Raw genomic sequence first — 13,640 nt, 5'->3', positions numbered from 1 at the left:
GTTCCCTATTCTGTCTCCTGAGCCTGCAATATCCCTGGCCTTCCCTGGGACCCCAGCTGCCCATGAGAGCGGTGTTAGCGACACGGTGGCCCCTGGCCAGGAGCAGTTCCTGCTGCACCTTCCTGTCGCCGCCACCAGGCTAAATATAACCTGACACTGCACAGCCCTGGGCTGCCGCCGACAGAGACAGCCTCTCTGCCTGGGGGCGGACAGGGAGGACTGGAGCCCCAGCCTCCTGCCCTCAGTGTGACTTTGGGCCCAGCTCCTCCTGCCGAGAGCCAGGCAGGGAGGTGATCCGGGTGAGGATGGCTGCCTCCCCGAGGTCACCTTCCCTGCAGGGACCCGGCACCCTGCCTCGTTAGAGCTCTGGATGCTTCCACAAGGCCATCTGTCATTTCATCTGGCACCCAGGGCAGGAATCACTTGTCCCTGCAGTACTTACAGGGAGACTGAAGTCCAGAGAGGTGGGTGGCCTGCCTGCAGCCACACAGCAATTGCCCAGTTCTCCAGCTGACTGGGGCAGGTCAGCTCAGCCCTGTAGGCTCTTCCCTCAGCCTGTGTTACTCTCTCTTCCTCCACCTCATGCTGGGCTCTGAAATGGGGTCCTTTTGACTCCTTGGCTCAGTGAGGCCAGGTGCCAGGCCTGTCCTGTGCACAGTGCCCCCAGTACATCATGTGGGTGCTCAGTGAATGTTCGTGGGGGAATGAAGAGACATGTTCAAAGGAGCAGTGATGACATCTCATTTACGGATGAGCATCTGGGGACTCTGACCTGAGGGGCTTGCCCAAGGACACTCCGGGTCACCTCAGCCCTTCCTTTCTCTGCCTGCTGGGGGCTGCCCTGAAAGATAAGGCCTGTCCCTGTTGAAGCTGAGTATGGCTTCTGCCTGGAGCCCAGCCAAGGCAGTTTGGGACTGTGGGTGGGGTCCCAGGTCCCTGGCTAGGTTGGGGTGCCGGGCAGGGACCCTGCCTCTGGCTGCGCGGCTGGGTGTGGTTGGCACCAGATGAAAGTGGGCCGGGCGATGTGTTCTGGTGGAAGACAGCAGGGGGTCGGGAGGGGCTGTACCTGCTGAACTTGGAATGTGTTCAGGCCTGATTCTCCCCCAGGACCCCTCCCCCTGCCTGTCCCTTCTCCCCTCCTTAGTGACCTGCCATCAGCTGCATGACCTCTGTTGGCTATTAGGATCCGAGGCACAGAGGAACCTGTCAGTGTATGGCTATTAATCAGCCGTGGCCTCCGCTTTCATTGTGTCCATCCCCACAGGGCCCGGGGTGCCCCGAGCTCCGGGAGGTAGGCAAAGGCTGGACACCCAGCCGTCAAGTATCTTCAGCTGGGGCTGGGGGTTGTGTGGGGGGGTGGTGGTGTGGTGGTGGTGAATGGGATATTCATTCATCCCTCAAGCCCTGCAGGGTGGGAGTGATCCCCCCCCCCCCTTACCCATGAGCACCCTGAGGCTCCAGGAGGGTAGGTGATTTGCCCAAGGTCATCCTGGAGCAGTGAGCAAAGGCCAGCTGACCGCACAGCCTGCAACCCCCCCTCCTTGGCACTAGGGAACCTCACAGCCTTTCTGTGGGCAGTGTGGGGTTCCTGCTGCTCCCCTCCAGGCTGTCCCTTCCCGGAGCGCTCCGCGCTGGTGGCCTCGGGAGAGTTGGCCGTGCCTGCCACAGAGTGGCTTTCCACGGAACTGCAGCCTGGCCCGGCTCTGGGCCCAAGTCAGCCTCTGCTCCAGGGGGAGCTGCCCTGGGGGCAGGGCAAGGTCGGAAGCGGGGGAGGAGAGAAGTGCAGGGTGGGGGGGGGGGGTTAGGTAGGAGTGGGTCTAGGGGAGGGTGAGGCGCCCTTCTGTGTGTGCAGTGCCAGCCCTGGAGGCAGCTGAGCCGTGGACTCCCCGCATTTCTTTGCTGGGAAGTTGTGTGAAGGTCAGAGCCCCACCACCCACAGGCTGCAGTTTGCTCGGGCTGTCCCTGGGCCCAGCCCTCGACCTGTCTGAGCTTCAGCTGCCCTGAGGGACGCACACTCGCCATGATCCCAGCCAGTGATGGGATGGGGATCGCTGGCAGATCTGGCGGAAGAGCTGGGGCATGGGCGGCCTGACAGCCCGTGGGAGACCCAGCCAGCCCAGCAGGGTGGTGGGAGGAAAGTAGAGCCTCAGAGAGCCCTGGCTGACTTGGGGCCACTAGCTTTCCTTCCTTCCCTGTCCCCTTGAAAATAGCAGCTGGAGCCTCCCTCCTCACCCTCATCCCTGCAGCCCTCAGGCAGGGCTCCAGTTCACATTTTTGGAATAACCAGGGCTTTGACAGGGTTATTTGAAAGGGAAAATTCCTTGAATGTCGACCAAGGGAGAGGGCCAAGGGGGCTCTGCATGTCGATGTCTGTCTAGAGTGGGGAGCGGCTCTGTACTGCGAGGGGGCTTCTATCTGGAGTTTTGGCGGCCCGGCAGGCAGTGGGGTGGCGATTTGGGATGCCACAGTCCTGGGCTACCTGAGTGACAGCATGCAGTTCTGGCTGCCTCTCTTCAGAGAAGCCTGAACTGAGTGGGCGTGGGGTATTGAGGCCTTGGGTTCAGACTCCGAGGCTCTGTGTTGGGGGCAGAATCCCCAGGCCATTCTCGAAGGGTTGGGCTCATCTCCATTTCAGACTTTGGACTTCTCTGAGACGAGTGTCCCCGGAGGAACCGAGGAACGAGAATCAGGGGCCTGGATTACTGGGGTCCCAGGGATGGGTGTTGGGGGTCTTGAGGGCTCAGGTTTCCTGGTCTCTGGCCTCTCCTTAGTCCTGATGAGGACCAGTCCCTGTTCAGGCCGCCGGCCATCACCATATTAGGGCATAAACTCTAGCCGGGCTGCCTGGGTGCCAAACGGTCTCCAGCTGGGCCCGGCCCCCCTGCGGCTCGTGACACCGCAGTGGGGCTTCAGCCAGGCCATGTCAGAGGCCAGGGGTCAGGGGACAGCTGCTGGAGGGAGACCCAGACAGAGCCCTCAGCTCAGGTCTCCCAGGCTGAGCCGTGAGGGCAAGGATGCGGTGAGTGGAAGGACTTTGGGGTGGGGTGCGGAGAATTCCTGGTCAGCACTTCCCCTGGCCCAGCTCTCCCCCCCCCCCCCCCCAACGCCCCTTATCCCAGTGCTGTCCTGTTCCGGTTGGTTTCAGAGGATGGCGTCAGGAGTGCTGATCTGCCTCCCTCTCCCGGCCTTGTCCCCAACAAGTCCTCCCCACACTGGGAGCATCTCCCAGGACTCAGGCCCTTTGTACCTGGCCTGCTGGAGGCTCAGCCCTCAGGGCCTTGTTGGCAGGCATCTAGCACTAGCCCAAGTCCAAGTCCGGAGGCTGCGGGGGGTGGGGGAGTGGGGGGTGGGGGGTGGGGGGGCAAGTTTGTTGGCTTCTTCCTCGACTCAGTTCACCACCCACACTTCCTCTCCACCCTCCTCCTTCCTGACCTCACCCTCACCATCAGCACTCCCCCATCCCTCACACCTGCTGCCGGGCCTGCTCTCTGGTGCATTGTTTTAGGTGCTAGGCCCTTCAGAGGGGACAACCGACCGACCACCAACCGTGGGGAGTTAGGTAGGCCCCTGCAGTTCAGAGAAGACAGATGATCACGGGGGAGCCAAGGCAAGGAAAGAAGTTTGGCCCAGAATGAGAGGAAGATGAGGAACGTGCGTCTGGTCCCTGTTGGGTCCATAAAGAAGGAGGAACAGAGTGTTTACGCGCCTTCCTGTTTCATCCAGGAGCGCTTCCTGTGGGTGGGAGTTCTGAGCTGGGCCTCAGAGGCTGAGAGTGGTCACTCTCAGAAATGAAGAGAGAGAAAGGTGAGGGGCGGTGCCCTGGGCAAGGAGCAGAGGCGGACTGGGTACACTGGGCCTGGTGCACTGACCTCACCTGGTGCAGGGGCTCTGGTGGGCAGAGAGACAGAGATTGGGAGGGGAAAACAAAAGTCAAGGGACAGAGAGAACAATGAGAGACAGAGAGGAAAGGTCTGGAGGCCACGCTTCTCAACTCTCTGCCAAAGGGTTACTTTCCTTTATGTCTACATGTCATAGACCAGCCCTTTTGTGAACTACAAAATCACACGCGTGGACGTTGTGGGAACCCCACATTGCTGTAATGGTTTTGAAACTCTTGCCCTCGACTGGTGAACGCAGCTTGTGGGTCGGCATAGCACTTGGGGACTCATGTAGGGAGAGCAGAGTCAGAGTACCTGTTAGTCCCTCACCGTGTTCGGCACGTGTTGACTTACTTCCTCTTTACAACTCATGAGAAAGGAATTACTATCATTCCCATTTCATAGGTGAGGAAAATGAGGCACAAGGAGGCTACATAATTAAAGATAAAGCAAAACAAAACAAAACAACTGGAAGCTGGATGCAGAGATCCTGGGCCTGAAGTCTGCGGGCTCACCTGCTGTGCTGGGCTGCCTTGGGCGAGGGAAGGCAAGGATACATCGAGAGGATAGGGAGGGAGACAGAGAGAGGGCTCCACAAGAAGCGGTGAGCAGGCAAGCACGGGGTGCCTGGGTGGCTCAGTCAGTTAAGCGTCCGACTTCGGCTCGAGTCGTAATCTCACGGTTCATGGGTTCGAGCCCCGCGTGGGGCTCTGTGCTGACAGCTCAGAGCCTGGAGCCTGCTTCGGGTTCTGTGTCCCCCTCTCTCACTGTGCCTTCCCCACTCACGCTCTGTCTCTCTCTGTCTCTCAAAAATAAATAAATGTTAAAAAAAATTTTTAAAAGCAGCAGTGAGCTGGAGTGGACAGATCGAGGGAGGGAGCTCAGGATGGCAGGCCCAGGGCAGAAGGAGGGGTCGGTGCAGGAGACACTGGAGAGGACGGGCTGGGAAATGTGGCTGAGGGCCGTGGGGGAGGCATGGACTGGCCCCTTTGGGTCCCGCTCTGCTGTGCCCACCTGAGGGGCCCTGGGGTCACAGTGGCCACGTCCTCCACTCTGCAGGGAGCTGCTTCCTGTGCCTGGTGGACGTGGTGCCCGTAAAGAATGAAGATGGAACCGTCATCATGTTTATCCTCAACTTCGAGGTGGTGATGGAAAAGGACGTGGTGGGGTCCCCGGCCCATGACACCAATCACCGTGGACCCCCCACCAGCTGGTTGGCCCCGGGTAAGTGTAACCATACTCTCAGGTCCCTTTCCTGAGGCCTTGAGGTTACCCAAGGTCAGTGCTCTGCAGGAAGTGGTGTTGGGGTGCCCCTTTCAGAGGTTGGGGAAAGAACACCAAGGATCTGGCCTAGGCCCATCTGGCTCAGGATGGACAGACAGGGCTGGGGTGACAGACTGAGCCCAGATTCACAGGTCTTTGGGACAGGACGTACCTGGTTTCCTAGCCTTACCTGCTTGGGTTCCTACCACAGTGTCTCCTGGGAGTGGTCCTCTCTTCAGCCCCAGGAATGAGAGATTCACCCTTCCCACATGGCCTTGGCCATCTTGGAGCAGCTCTCCTGCTCATCAGAAGGGCCCTGTCTCTCAGGGATTCAACTCCCTCTCTGTGTTGCTTCTGCCCCCTGGGCCTTGATCCTGGACTGGCCAGCTCCCTGCTCTGGCCTTGGCTGACTGAGGATTTGAAGGGAATGCTCACCATGGCTGGAGACACAGAGGCCTCACCTCATGCTCCCGTAACACAAAGCCTCCCCCCCCTTCTCCATGATGTCCTTTTTGGGTTTCATTTTAATTTTTCCCCCTGGCAAAAGATTCCACCTCTTGGCTTCTCAAGCGCTGGGAAGGCAGTGTTAATAACCCTGGCCTTACCTGTTCTGCAGGTACTGTCTGCAGGATGGCGGGGCATGGCCGGAAGGCATCGCTCCTCCATGCAAATGCAGGCTCTGCCATTTACTTGTGAGTTGCACAACTCACGGATGCCTAAATTTCCTCAAGTCTAAACAGGGGATAATGATACCCACCGGCATTGTGAGAGTCAGGCAAAGTGTATGTGGAGCCCACTGTGACCTGTGAGGCTCAAGAAACGGTAGTTTATTATTGTCAGAGCCTTAGATAAGATCCTATGCCGCAAGCTGTTTGAGACTTGAGTTCTGTGCAGCGGGAGTGGGGGTGAAGGTGTGCCGCCTGCCTGGGGCTCCCCGCCTCCCTCCCCTCGGTGGCTGTGGCGCCAGCTCCCAGGCCTCCCTGCCTCCCGGCTGCCCTCCCCCCTCTCCCCCCGTCTCCCGTGGCCACCCGCCTCTCTTCTCCCCGCAGGCCGAGCCAAGACCTTCCGCCTGAAGCTGCCCGCGCTGCTGGCCTTGACGGCCCGGGAGTCATCGGTGCGGCCCGGCGGCGGCGGGGGCGGCGCGGGCGCCCCGGGGGCCGTGGTGGTGGACGTGGACCTGACGCCGGCGGCGCCCAGCCGCGAGTCGCTGGCCCTGGACGAGGTGACGGCCATGGACAACCACGTGGCAGGGCTGGGGCCAGCGGAGGAGCGGCGCGCGCTGGTGGGCCCCAGCTCACCGCCTGCCTGCGCGCCCGACACGCACCCCTCACCCCGGGCGCACAGCCTCAACCCCGACGCCTCCGGCTCCAGCTGCAGCCTGGCCCGGACGCGCTCCCGGGAGAGCTGCGCCAGCGTGCGCCGCGCCTCCTCCGCTGACGACATCGAGGCCATGCGCGCCGGGCTGCCCCCGCCGCCGCGCCACGCCAGCACCGGTGAGGGCCGCAGCACCCGCCGGGCCTGCCCCGTTCGGGGCCCTCAGCTTCCTCCCTCTCAGCCTGGTCCTGTGCGCCTGGGAGATGGAAATCCCATTAAGCACTTACTTAATCCCATTAAGTGGCCTTTTACTCCATTAAATGTCCATTCATCCCATTACATTCTTCCACTGGCAGAGCCTTTGCTGGCTGGTGGAGCTCGCTCTCCCAGGATGGCCCGGAGCAGGGGTGGCCATGGGGAGTGTGAAGGGCAGGAGAGGCCTCTGGGTCCCAGCTACCATCTGGCCCTTGGGCGGGTGCCCAGGGCCCACTGAACAGACGTTTACGGAGGACCATCTTCCTCCATCACCTCACTGCTGTGCCATGGCATGCTTCCTTACAGTGGCAAGGACTCTGGCCTTGTTCTCAGTGACTGCCTGTCTCCTGAGTTGGCCTCACTGACTCACTGTACCCCACGGCCTAGTCCACACCCGGCCTGCCACCCTGACCCGGCTCTCCCCTCCACTCCGGGGGCCATGCACCCCTGCCTGCCACCCTGACCTGGCTCTCCCCTCCACTCCAGGGGCCATGCACCCCCTGCGCAGCGGCCTGCTTAACTCCACGTCAGATTCCGACCTCGTGCGCTACCGTACCATTAGCAAGATTCCCCAAATCACCCTCAACTTTGTGGACCTCAAGGGGGACCCCTTCTTGGCTTCGCCCACCAGTGACCGGGAGATCATAGCACCCAAGATAAAGGAGAGGACCCACAATGTCACTGAGAAGGTCACCCAGGTACGTGCCTAGCTCCCTGGCTCTCCTCTCACCCTGGAGGAGCTTGGAGGGGGTGGGAGTGGGCTGTGGTCAAAGGGGGGTGGTGGAGGGGCCTGGTCTGTGAGGGCCTCTGGAGGGTGGGCAGACCCCCTGGCTGGGGGTGGGGGTGGGGGATTGCAGAGCTGGGGTGAGAGACAAGTCTGAGAGGTCCTGAGGAAGAGAGACTTCAGGGGAGAGGAGGGGAGAAGAGGGGAGGGGAAAGAAGGGGAGGAAAAGAGAGAGGAAGGGAAAAGAGAGAGGCAGATACAGAGAACAGGTTGATGGGGCACGGGAAGGACAAGGCAGTTGAGACAAGGTGGGCTGGAGAAGGCAGCCATAGGGACGCGATGGGGTCTGCTCACTGGGTGTGGTGAAGGAGGTATGGGGTGGGCTAGGAGCAAACTTACAAGAGACTTCAAATGAGAAGCGGCCACGGAGGTCAAGGTCAGGGGTCTTGATTCTTCTAGGCCGACGTGATAAGCTAGATGGAGGTGGGGGGGTCCTGTGCTAGGGCTTGAACGGCTTGGAGGTATGCATCCCTGTCCCCAAACCACGGGACAGGAGAGGGGAGGGTATGATGGTGGGTGCCCTGATACAGAGGGATTAAGTCCCAGAGAAGACCACCAGCCTTTGGGGGCACTGCCCAAGACCGTCCGGTGGCAGGACCAGCCTGGTCTCCTGGTCCCTCGGTAGCAAGGTTGCTGGCACCACCCCCCACCGCCCAGTCCGTGCCGACTCCTTCATATTCTGGCCTTGGGGGTGGGGTGGGGGAGAGGGTCCTGAGTGGGGATGCCTGCAGTAGGTGACGAGCCCGGGATGGTGGGGGCTCCTGGGCCGCACCTGCTGAGCCCCAGTCTCTGTTGCCCCCTCCTGCGCCTTCCTCGGCAGCTCCTTGAGTTGGCCCGAGAGAGGGAGCTGCCCCCTTTCGCCCGCTGTTGTCGCTGCCAGCCTCCTCGGCCCTCCTCCTGGCCCTGCTCCCGCTGCCTCTGGCTCTCTGGGTCCCTGCCAGGTCTCCAGCCCCTTGGCCTTGACTCCAGAATGTTCCCCCTCACCCCAGGCCCCATATCTGGTTGCCTGCCCCTCTCCCCCTCCTGCCTCTGCCTCTCGTTCCCACCTGGAGCCCCGGTTGTCTGCCCTGCTCCTGCGCCCGCGCCCGCAGCCTGTGCCTGTCGTGTTGTGGTCTGTGCTTTTGGTCTATATGTGGCAGCGTGCGTGTGTGTGTTCTTGGCTTTGCCTGTCACCGGGCGGTCTCTCCATCTCTGGGTGTCGGTCTGAGTCTGGCTGGCTGGGCACTGGACCGGAGGGGCGGGGGTGTCGGGGAGACCATTAATCTGCGGTGACAGGCCTGGCTGCCGGGGGGAGGGGGAGGGGCGCGGGCTGCGGGAGCGGCTGCAGCAGGAGCCCTGATCGGGCCGCGGGGGAGGGGGCCGCTGGCCAGCCCAGGCAGGGCGGGGGAGCCCAGTGTGGCGGGGGTGGGGGTGGGGGCCTGGGAGGAGGGGCCGGCCGAGGAGCCGAGGTTCCGACCGCGGAGCTGCTGCTGGGCTGGCGGGCGGGCAGGGCGCAGCACGTTGGCAGCGGGGGGCCCCGCACCGGGGGGCTATGGGCGGCCCGAGCCAGGCAGGCTGCTGTCCACACTCACTGCCAGGGTGACCCCAGCCCCGGGGCCCAGCCCCAGCGACCCTGGCTTCATGCCAGAGACGGCCCTGGGCGCCAGGCCGCCAGCCTCTGGGGCGCAGCCTGGGCTGGGACTGCTGCTGGGGCGCAGGTGGGGCGCTGGCCAGGCCCTCGGGCTCCAGAGCAGACAGGCTGGGGGGAGCCAAGTCCTCCATGGCGGCCCCAGCAGGGAAGGCAAGCGGGACAGGGGCTCTGCAGCCCAGGGCCCAGAAAGGCCGGGTGAGGCGGGCCGTGCGCATCTCCAGCCTGGTGGCCCAGGAGGTAGGTGACCCTCCCCCCCCCAGCCACTCCCCCTCCTTTCCTGGGCTGGGGCACTGAGGCAGGCGGTGGCGAGGTGGCAATTTGGGTGCGGCCTGGAAGGCTCTGGCTCCGGGGCTGGGCCGGAAGAGGGCTTCTGAGAAGCAGGACGGTTCGGGGGAGCCGTGGGGGCTGCTGCTCTGCTCAGCCCACCGCTGGCCCCTTGCTCGCTCTCCTCCAGACCGGCTGCGCCCGGGTGGACAGTGCTTCTCTTGCCAGGGCTTTCCCTCTGCCATGGCTTCCCTGGCCCACAGTCCTGACTCCAAATGCAAAAGGAGGAGAGGAAGAGGAATGAGATGGGTGCCCAGAGACGATGACGGTGGGCGAAAGGGGAGGAGGAGGAGAGGAGCACGGTGGGACAGTGAGAGGGCTGGCCGGCGCGGCCTGGCCCTGGGGCTCTAATGCTCCCCACTGTGTGCCGGGGTGGGCCCTGAGGTGGGGGAGGGAGGCTTGGGCTGCTTCAAGGGTCTGAGGAGGGTGGGGGTCAGAGGCCACTGGATGGCAGTGAGGGCAACCGGAACTCAACCATCTGGATCACCTCTTCCCTGGCAGCCTGGGGTGCTGGTGGCTGTGCTGTCTTCCCCCAGGTTGATGATTCTGTAGGCACCTCCTGGGAGTCACCTCTCTGCTCCCAGGGGCTTCTGTCAGCCTGGAGCAGGCTCAGGGCAGTGGGAGGCGGCTTAGGAGTGAGGCTGAGAATCCCACCCACCACCTGCACCTGACTCTGCTTTGGCTCCTGGGCTCCTCCCAGCAGGGGAGCAGGTGTGGGTGGGAAGAAGCCCACCCACAGGTGAGGACCCGGGATTTGGCTTAAATAAGCGTCAGTATTCTGTGGGACCACGAGTCAAGGGGGGTTACATGCCTGGCCCAAGGCCGTATGGTAAGCTGGTGGTTGCAGAGCAACCTGTAAGGTGTGGGTCCAGGCCGTGAGTCCCAGGCTTGCCCCGTGTGTGTGTTGTTGTGCACTGGGCCTTGCTATGTGTGGACTCTGGGGTGGGGGTAGGGTCACTGCTGTTGGTCTCTGAGGCTTGGGGATGAGCCCCATCCAGGGGCAGGCACCTTCTTCCACCCGTTGTCTGTGGGAGCCCTGGCTGGTTCCATTTTTTCAAACCTCATGTGACCAGTGAAAGGCCACTGCTTCATGCTCTCTGCCTTAAGGAGCAAAGCAGCTGGGGCTGAAGGCAGGGCAAGACACATGCTTCTTCCCGTCCCCCAGCCCCCAGCTGCTCCCCCCTGCCCACATCATACGTCTCTGGAGCTGCCCATATCTACTTTAGGGTGGCCAAACCCCTAACCATGGCCCATCTTACCTTCCAGTTACTTCCTCTAAGGAGATGGTCTCCAAACAGCCCATCTGGTGATGGTGGGTCCAGGGGATCCCCAGCTTGAGTATGAATGGGAATCTTTGGGGGTTCCATCCACCCCAACTGTCCCCAGCCCAGAGGCCTGAGGATGTGGGGCCCCGGCACTCAGTGCTTCTTGGAACAGGGCCAGTAACCTTGGTTCTAAAGGGGCTGGCTGAGGCCTTGGGTTTGGCTCCCTAGGGTTGGCAGGGCTAAGGCTGGAGGGCCTAGTGGGGGGACTCTTGGGTTGAGTCGGATGTCTGTAAGAGAGGATTCTCGGGGGCAGGAGGGGGCAACGGGGGACAGACAGGCTCCTGGCCCATTGTGGGAAGGCTGGCCTCAGTCCTTCCTAGTTTGGCTTGGGAAGAGGACGACACGGCTGCTGCCACCTGGTGTGGATGGCAGGCCTGCCTCTGAGAGGGCAGGATGTGAGGTGAGCCTGTGCAGGACTGGGTGTGACACTTCTGAACATTTGCCTGTGTGCGTGTCGGTCTGTGTACACGTGGGCATGAGTATGGCTGGGTTAGGTCTTCCGTGGGCCTTTGTAGGTGTGTGGGAAGGCAGAACTTGAGGGCTGCCCTGGGTCTGGGGAGTGGTGCATGCGTGCGTGCGTGTGTGTGTGTTGTATATGTGGTGTCTGGGGGCAGTGGGCAAGGTCACGCGGTAGAGTTCTAACCACAGCTATGGGTGCGCATAGCTGGTGGGGAGTAGCACGTCTGGGTATCACTGCATGGTGCTCCGAATTCAGGTATCCAGACAGCAGGTCCACGTGCCCCGTGGGGAAGTGGAGCCCCTGGGTCACGAGGTGGTCACTGACTGTGGCCACTTGGCCAAGGGATGGGCATTCCGACTGAAGCTTGTCGGCTTTCCCCCTTACCCTGCTTGGTCTCTTCCCTGGAGGCCCAGCAGAGATGTCATCTGCTCCCACCCTGGAGATCTCACGCCCTCCCCTGCCCCGGACTCCAGTGGGACATCATCTCCTCACCTCTGCCCTCCCACCCTCCCTACCGGTCCAGGTCCTGTCCCTGGGGGCTGATGTGCTGCCAGAGTATAAGCTGCAGGCGCCGCGGATCCACCGCTGGACCATCCTGCACTACAGCCCCTTCAAGGCCGTGTGGGACTGGCTCATCCTGCTGCTGGTTATCTACACGGCCGTCTTCACACCTTACTCGGCCGCCTTCCTGCTGAAGGAGACGGAAGAGGGCTCCACGGCCCCTGACTGTGGCTACGCCTGCCAGCCACTGGCCGTGGTGGACTTCATTGTGGACATCATGTTCATCGTGGACATCCTCATCAACTTCCGCACCACGTACGTGAATGCCAATGAGGAGGTGGTCAGCCATCCCGGCCGCATTGCCGTCCACTACTTCAAGGGCTGGTTCCTCATCGACATGGTGGCCGCCATCCCCTTCGACCTGCTCATCTTTGGCTCTGGCTCTGAGGAGGTGAGCTGGCAGGGAGGCCGGGAGGGCACCTGGAAAAGGAGAGAAGGTGAGGGGGTACAGGGGGCAGCTGCCCCTTGGCCACTGTCCCTCTCCAGGTGAGCCACTCCCCAGGCAGAGGGCCAGAGAGGCCGCCTTTTTGTCTTTGTCCATCCAAAGAGGCCGCCATGTTCTAATCACACAGAAGTGGCCTGGGAACTCGTGGGGGTTCTAGGCGGGCGCCTAAGGGTGGGTGTTGTATCTTCCAGAGCCCCATTCTCACCGGGGGGACCGTGAGCCCCTCTGTCACAAAGATGAGCCCTTTTGTCACAAAGCTAGGACAAAGATTAACGGGACTCTGTGCCGGGCTTAGGGAATGGGAGCTTCCGTCATTAGGAGGTCCTGGGAGGAAGTCTTTGGGGATTTGACTTCCGGTGCCCCCTCCCTCCTCACCTGTTCCCACACTGAACGTCTGTCCCCCACCCCGCAGCTGATCGGGCTGCTGAAGACGGCGCGGCTGCTGCGGCTGGTGCGTGTGGCGAGGAAGCTGGACCGCTACTCGGAGTACGGGGCAGCCGTGCTCTTCCTGCTCATGTGCACTTTCGCGCTCATTGCGCACTGGCTGGCCTGCATCTGGTACGCCATCGGCAACATGGAGCAGCCACACGTGGACTCCCGCATCGGCTGGCTGCACAACCTGGGCGACCAGATCGGCAAGCCCTACAACAGCAGCGGCCTGGGAGGCCCCTCCATCAAGGACAAGTACGTCACGGCCCTCTACTTCACCTTCAGCAGCCTCACCAGCGTGGGCTTCGGCAACGTCTCCCCCAACACCAACTCGGAGAAGATCTTCTCCATCTGTGTCATGCTCATTGGCTGTGAGTGTACCCTCGGGGGCGGGGCGGCCCGGAGTCTGGGAAGAGCCCGAGATGGGCCAGGGCAGGGGGGGGAAGCCCTGAGACCACCAGCAGAGCATGTGTGGGGGCTGGGACACCAGGCGGAGACTCAAGGCAGAGCCCAAGGGCACGGGGACCTGGGCTTCTGTGTTTGTGCGTCTCTCGTGCGTGCTTCCACTGAGATGTGACTGCGTGTGTCGTCGACCCGGTGCAGGGGCGGGCGGGGTCCCTCGGATGCTGACGTCCCCACTCACCCCCGCCCCCAGCCCTCATGTACGCCAGCATCTTCGGCAACGTGTCAGCCATCATCCAGCGGCTGTACTCCGGCACTGCCCGCTACCACACGCAGATGCTACGGGTGCGGGAGTTCATCCGCTTCCACCAAATCCCCAACCCCCTCCGCCAGCGTCTCGAGGAGTATTTCCAGCACGCCTGGTCCTACACCAACGGCATCGATATGAACGCGGTGAGGCCGCTCGGCTTCGCTGGTGGTGGGCTGGAGGGAGCAGGGTCACAGTGAGACTTCCCTGGATGCAGTGAGCACGTCTGACGGCGTCACGTTCTTTGGTTCAGGCGGTCACGG

General features: G+C 62.2%; 1 protein-coding gene across 5 annotated transcripts in view; it reads left to right on the top strand.

The window, feature by feature from the left end:
* Positions 1-13,640, top strand: part of KCNH2 (potassium voltage-gated channel subfamily H member 2) — a 32,314-nt gene that overhangs the window by 12,899 nt on the left and 5,775 nt on the right. For 3 of the 5 annotated variants that reach the window (XM_053898687.1, XM_053898686.1, XM_053898688.1), the window contains exons 3-8: positions 4,938-5,102; positions 6,191-6,634; positions 7,197-7,408; positions 11,757-12,185; positions 12,652-13,039; positions 13,324-13,523. In XM_053898687.1, coding sequence (XP_053754662.1) covers positions 4,938-5,102; positions 6,191-6,634; positions 7,197-7,408; positions 11,757-12,185; positions 12,652-13,039; positions 13,324-13,523 — 1,838 coding nt within the window. Of the gene's footprint in view, positions 1-4,937; positions 5,103-6,190; positions 6,635-7,196; positions 7,409-8,960; positions 9,362-11,756; positions 12,186-12,651; positions 13,040-13,323; positions 13,524-13,640 lie in introns of those variants that run through there. The other 2 variants (XM_053898689.1, XM_053898690.1) reach the window with 2 other exon arrangements.

The sequence above is a fragment of the Panthera pardus genome, unplaced genomic scaffold (genome assembly GCF_024362965.1).
Source record: "Panthera pardus isolate Hobbes unplaced genomic scaffold, ASM2436296v1 HiC_scaffold_9, whole genome shotgun sequence".
Taxonomy (NCBI): Eukaryota; Metazoa; Chordata; class Mammalia; order Carnivora; family Felidae; genus Panthera; species Panthera pardus.
This window is presented reverse-complemented; position numbering and strand designations above follow the sequence as displayed.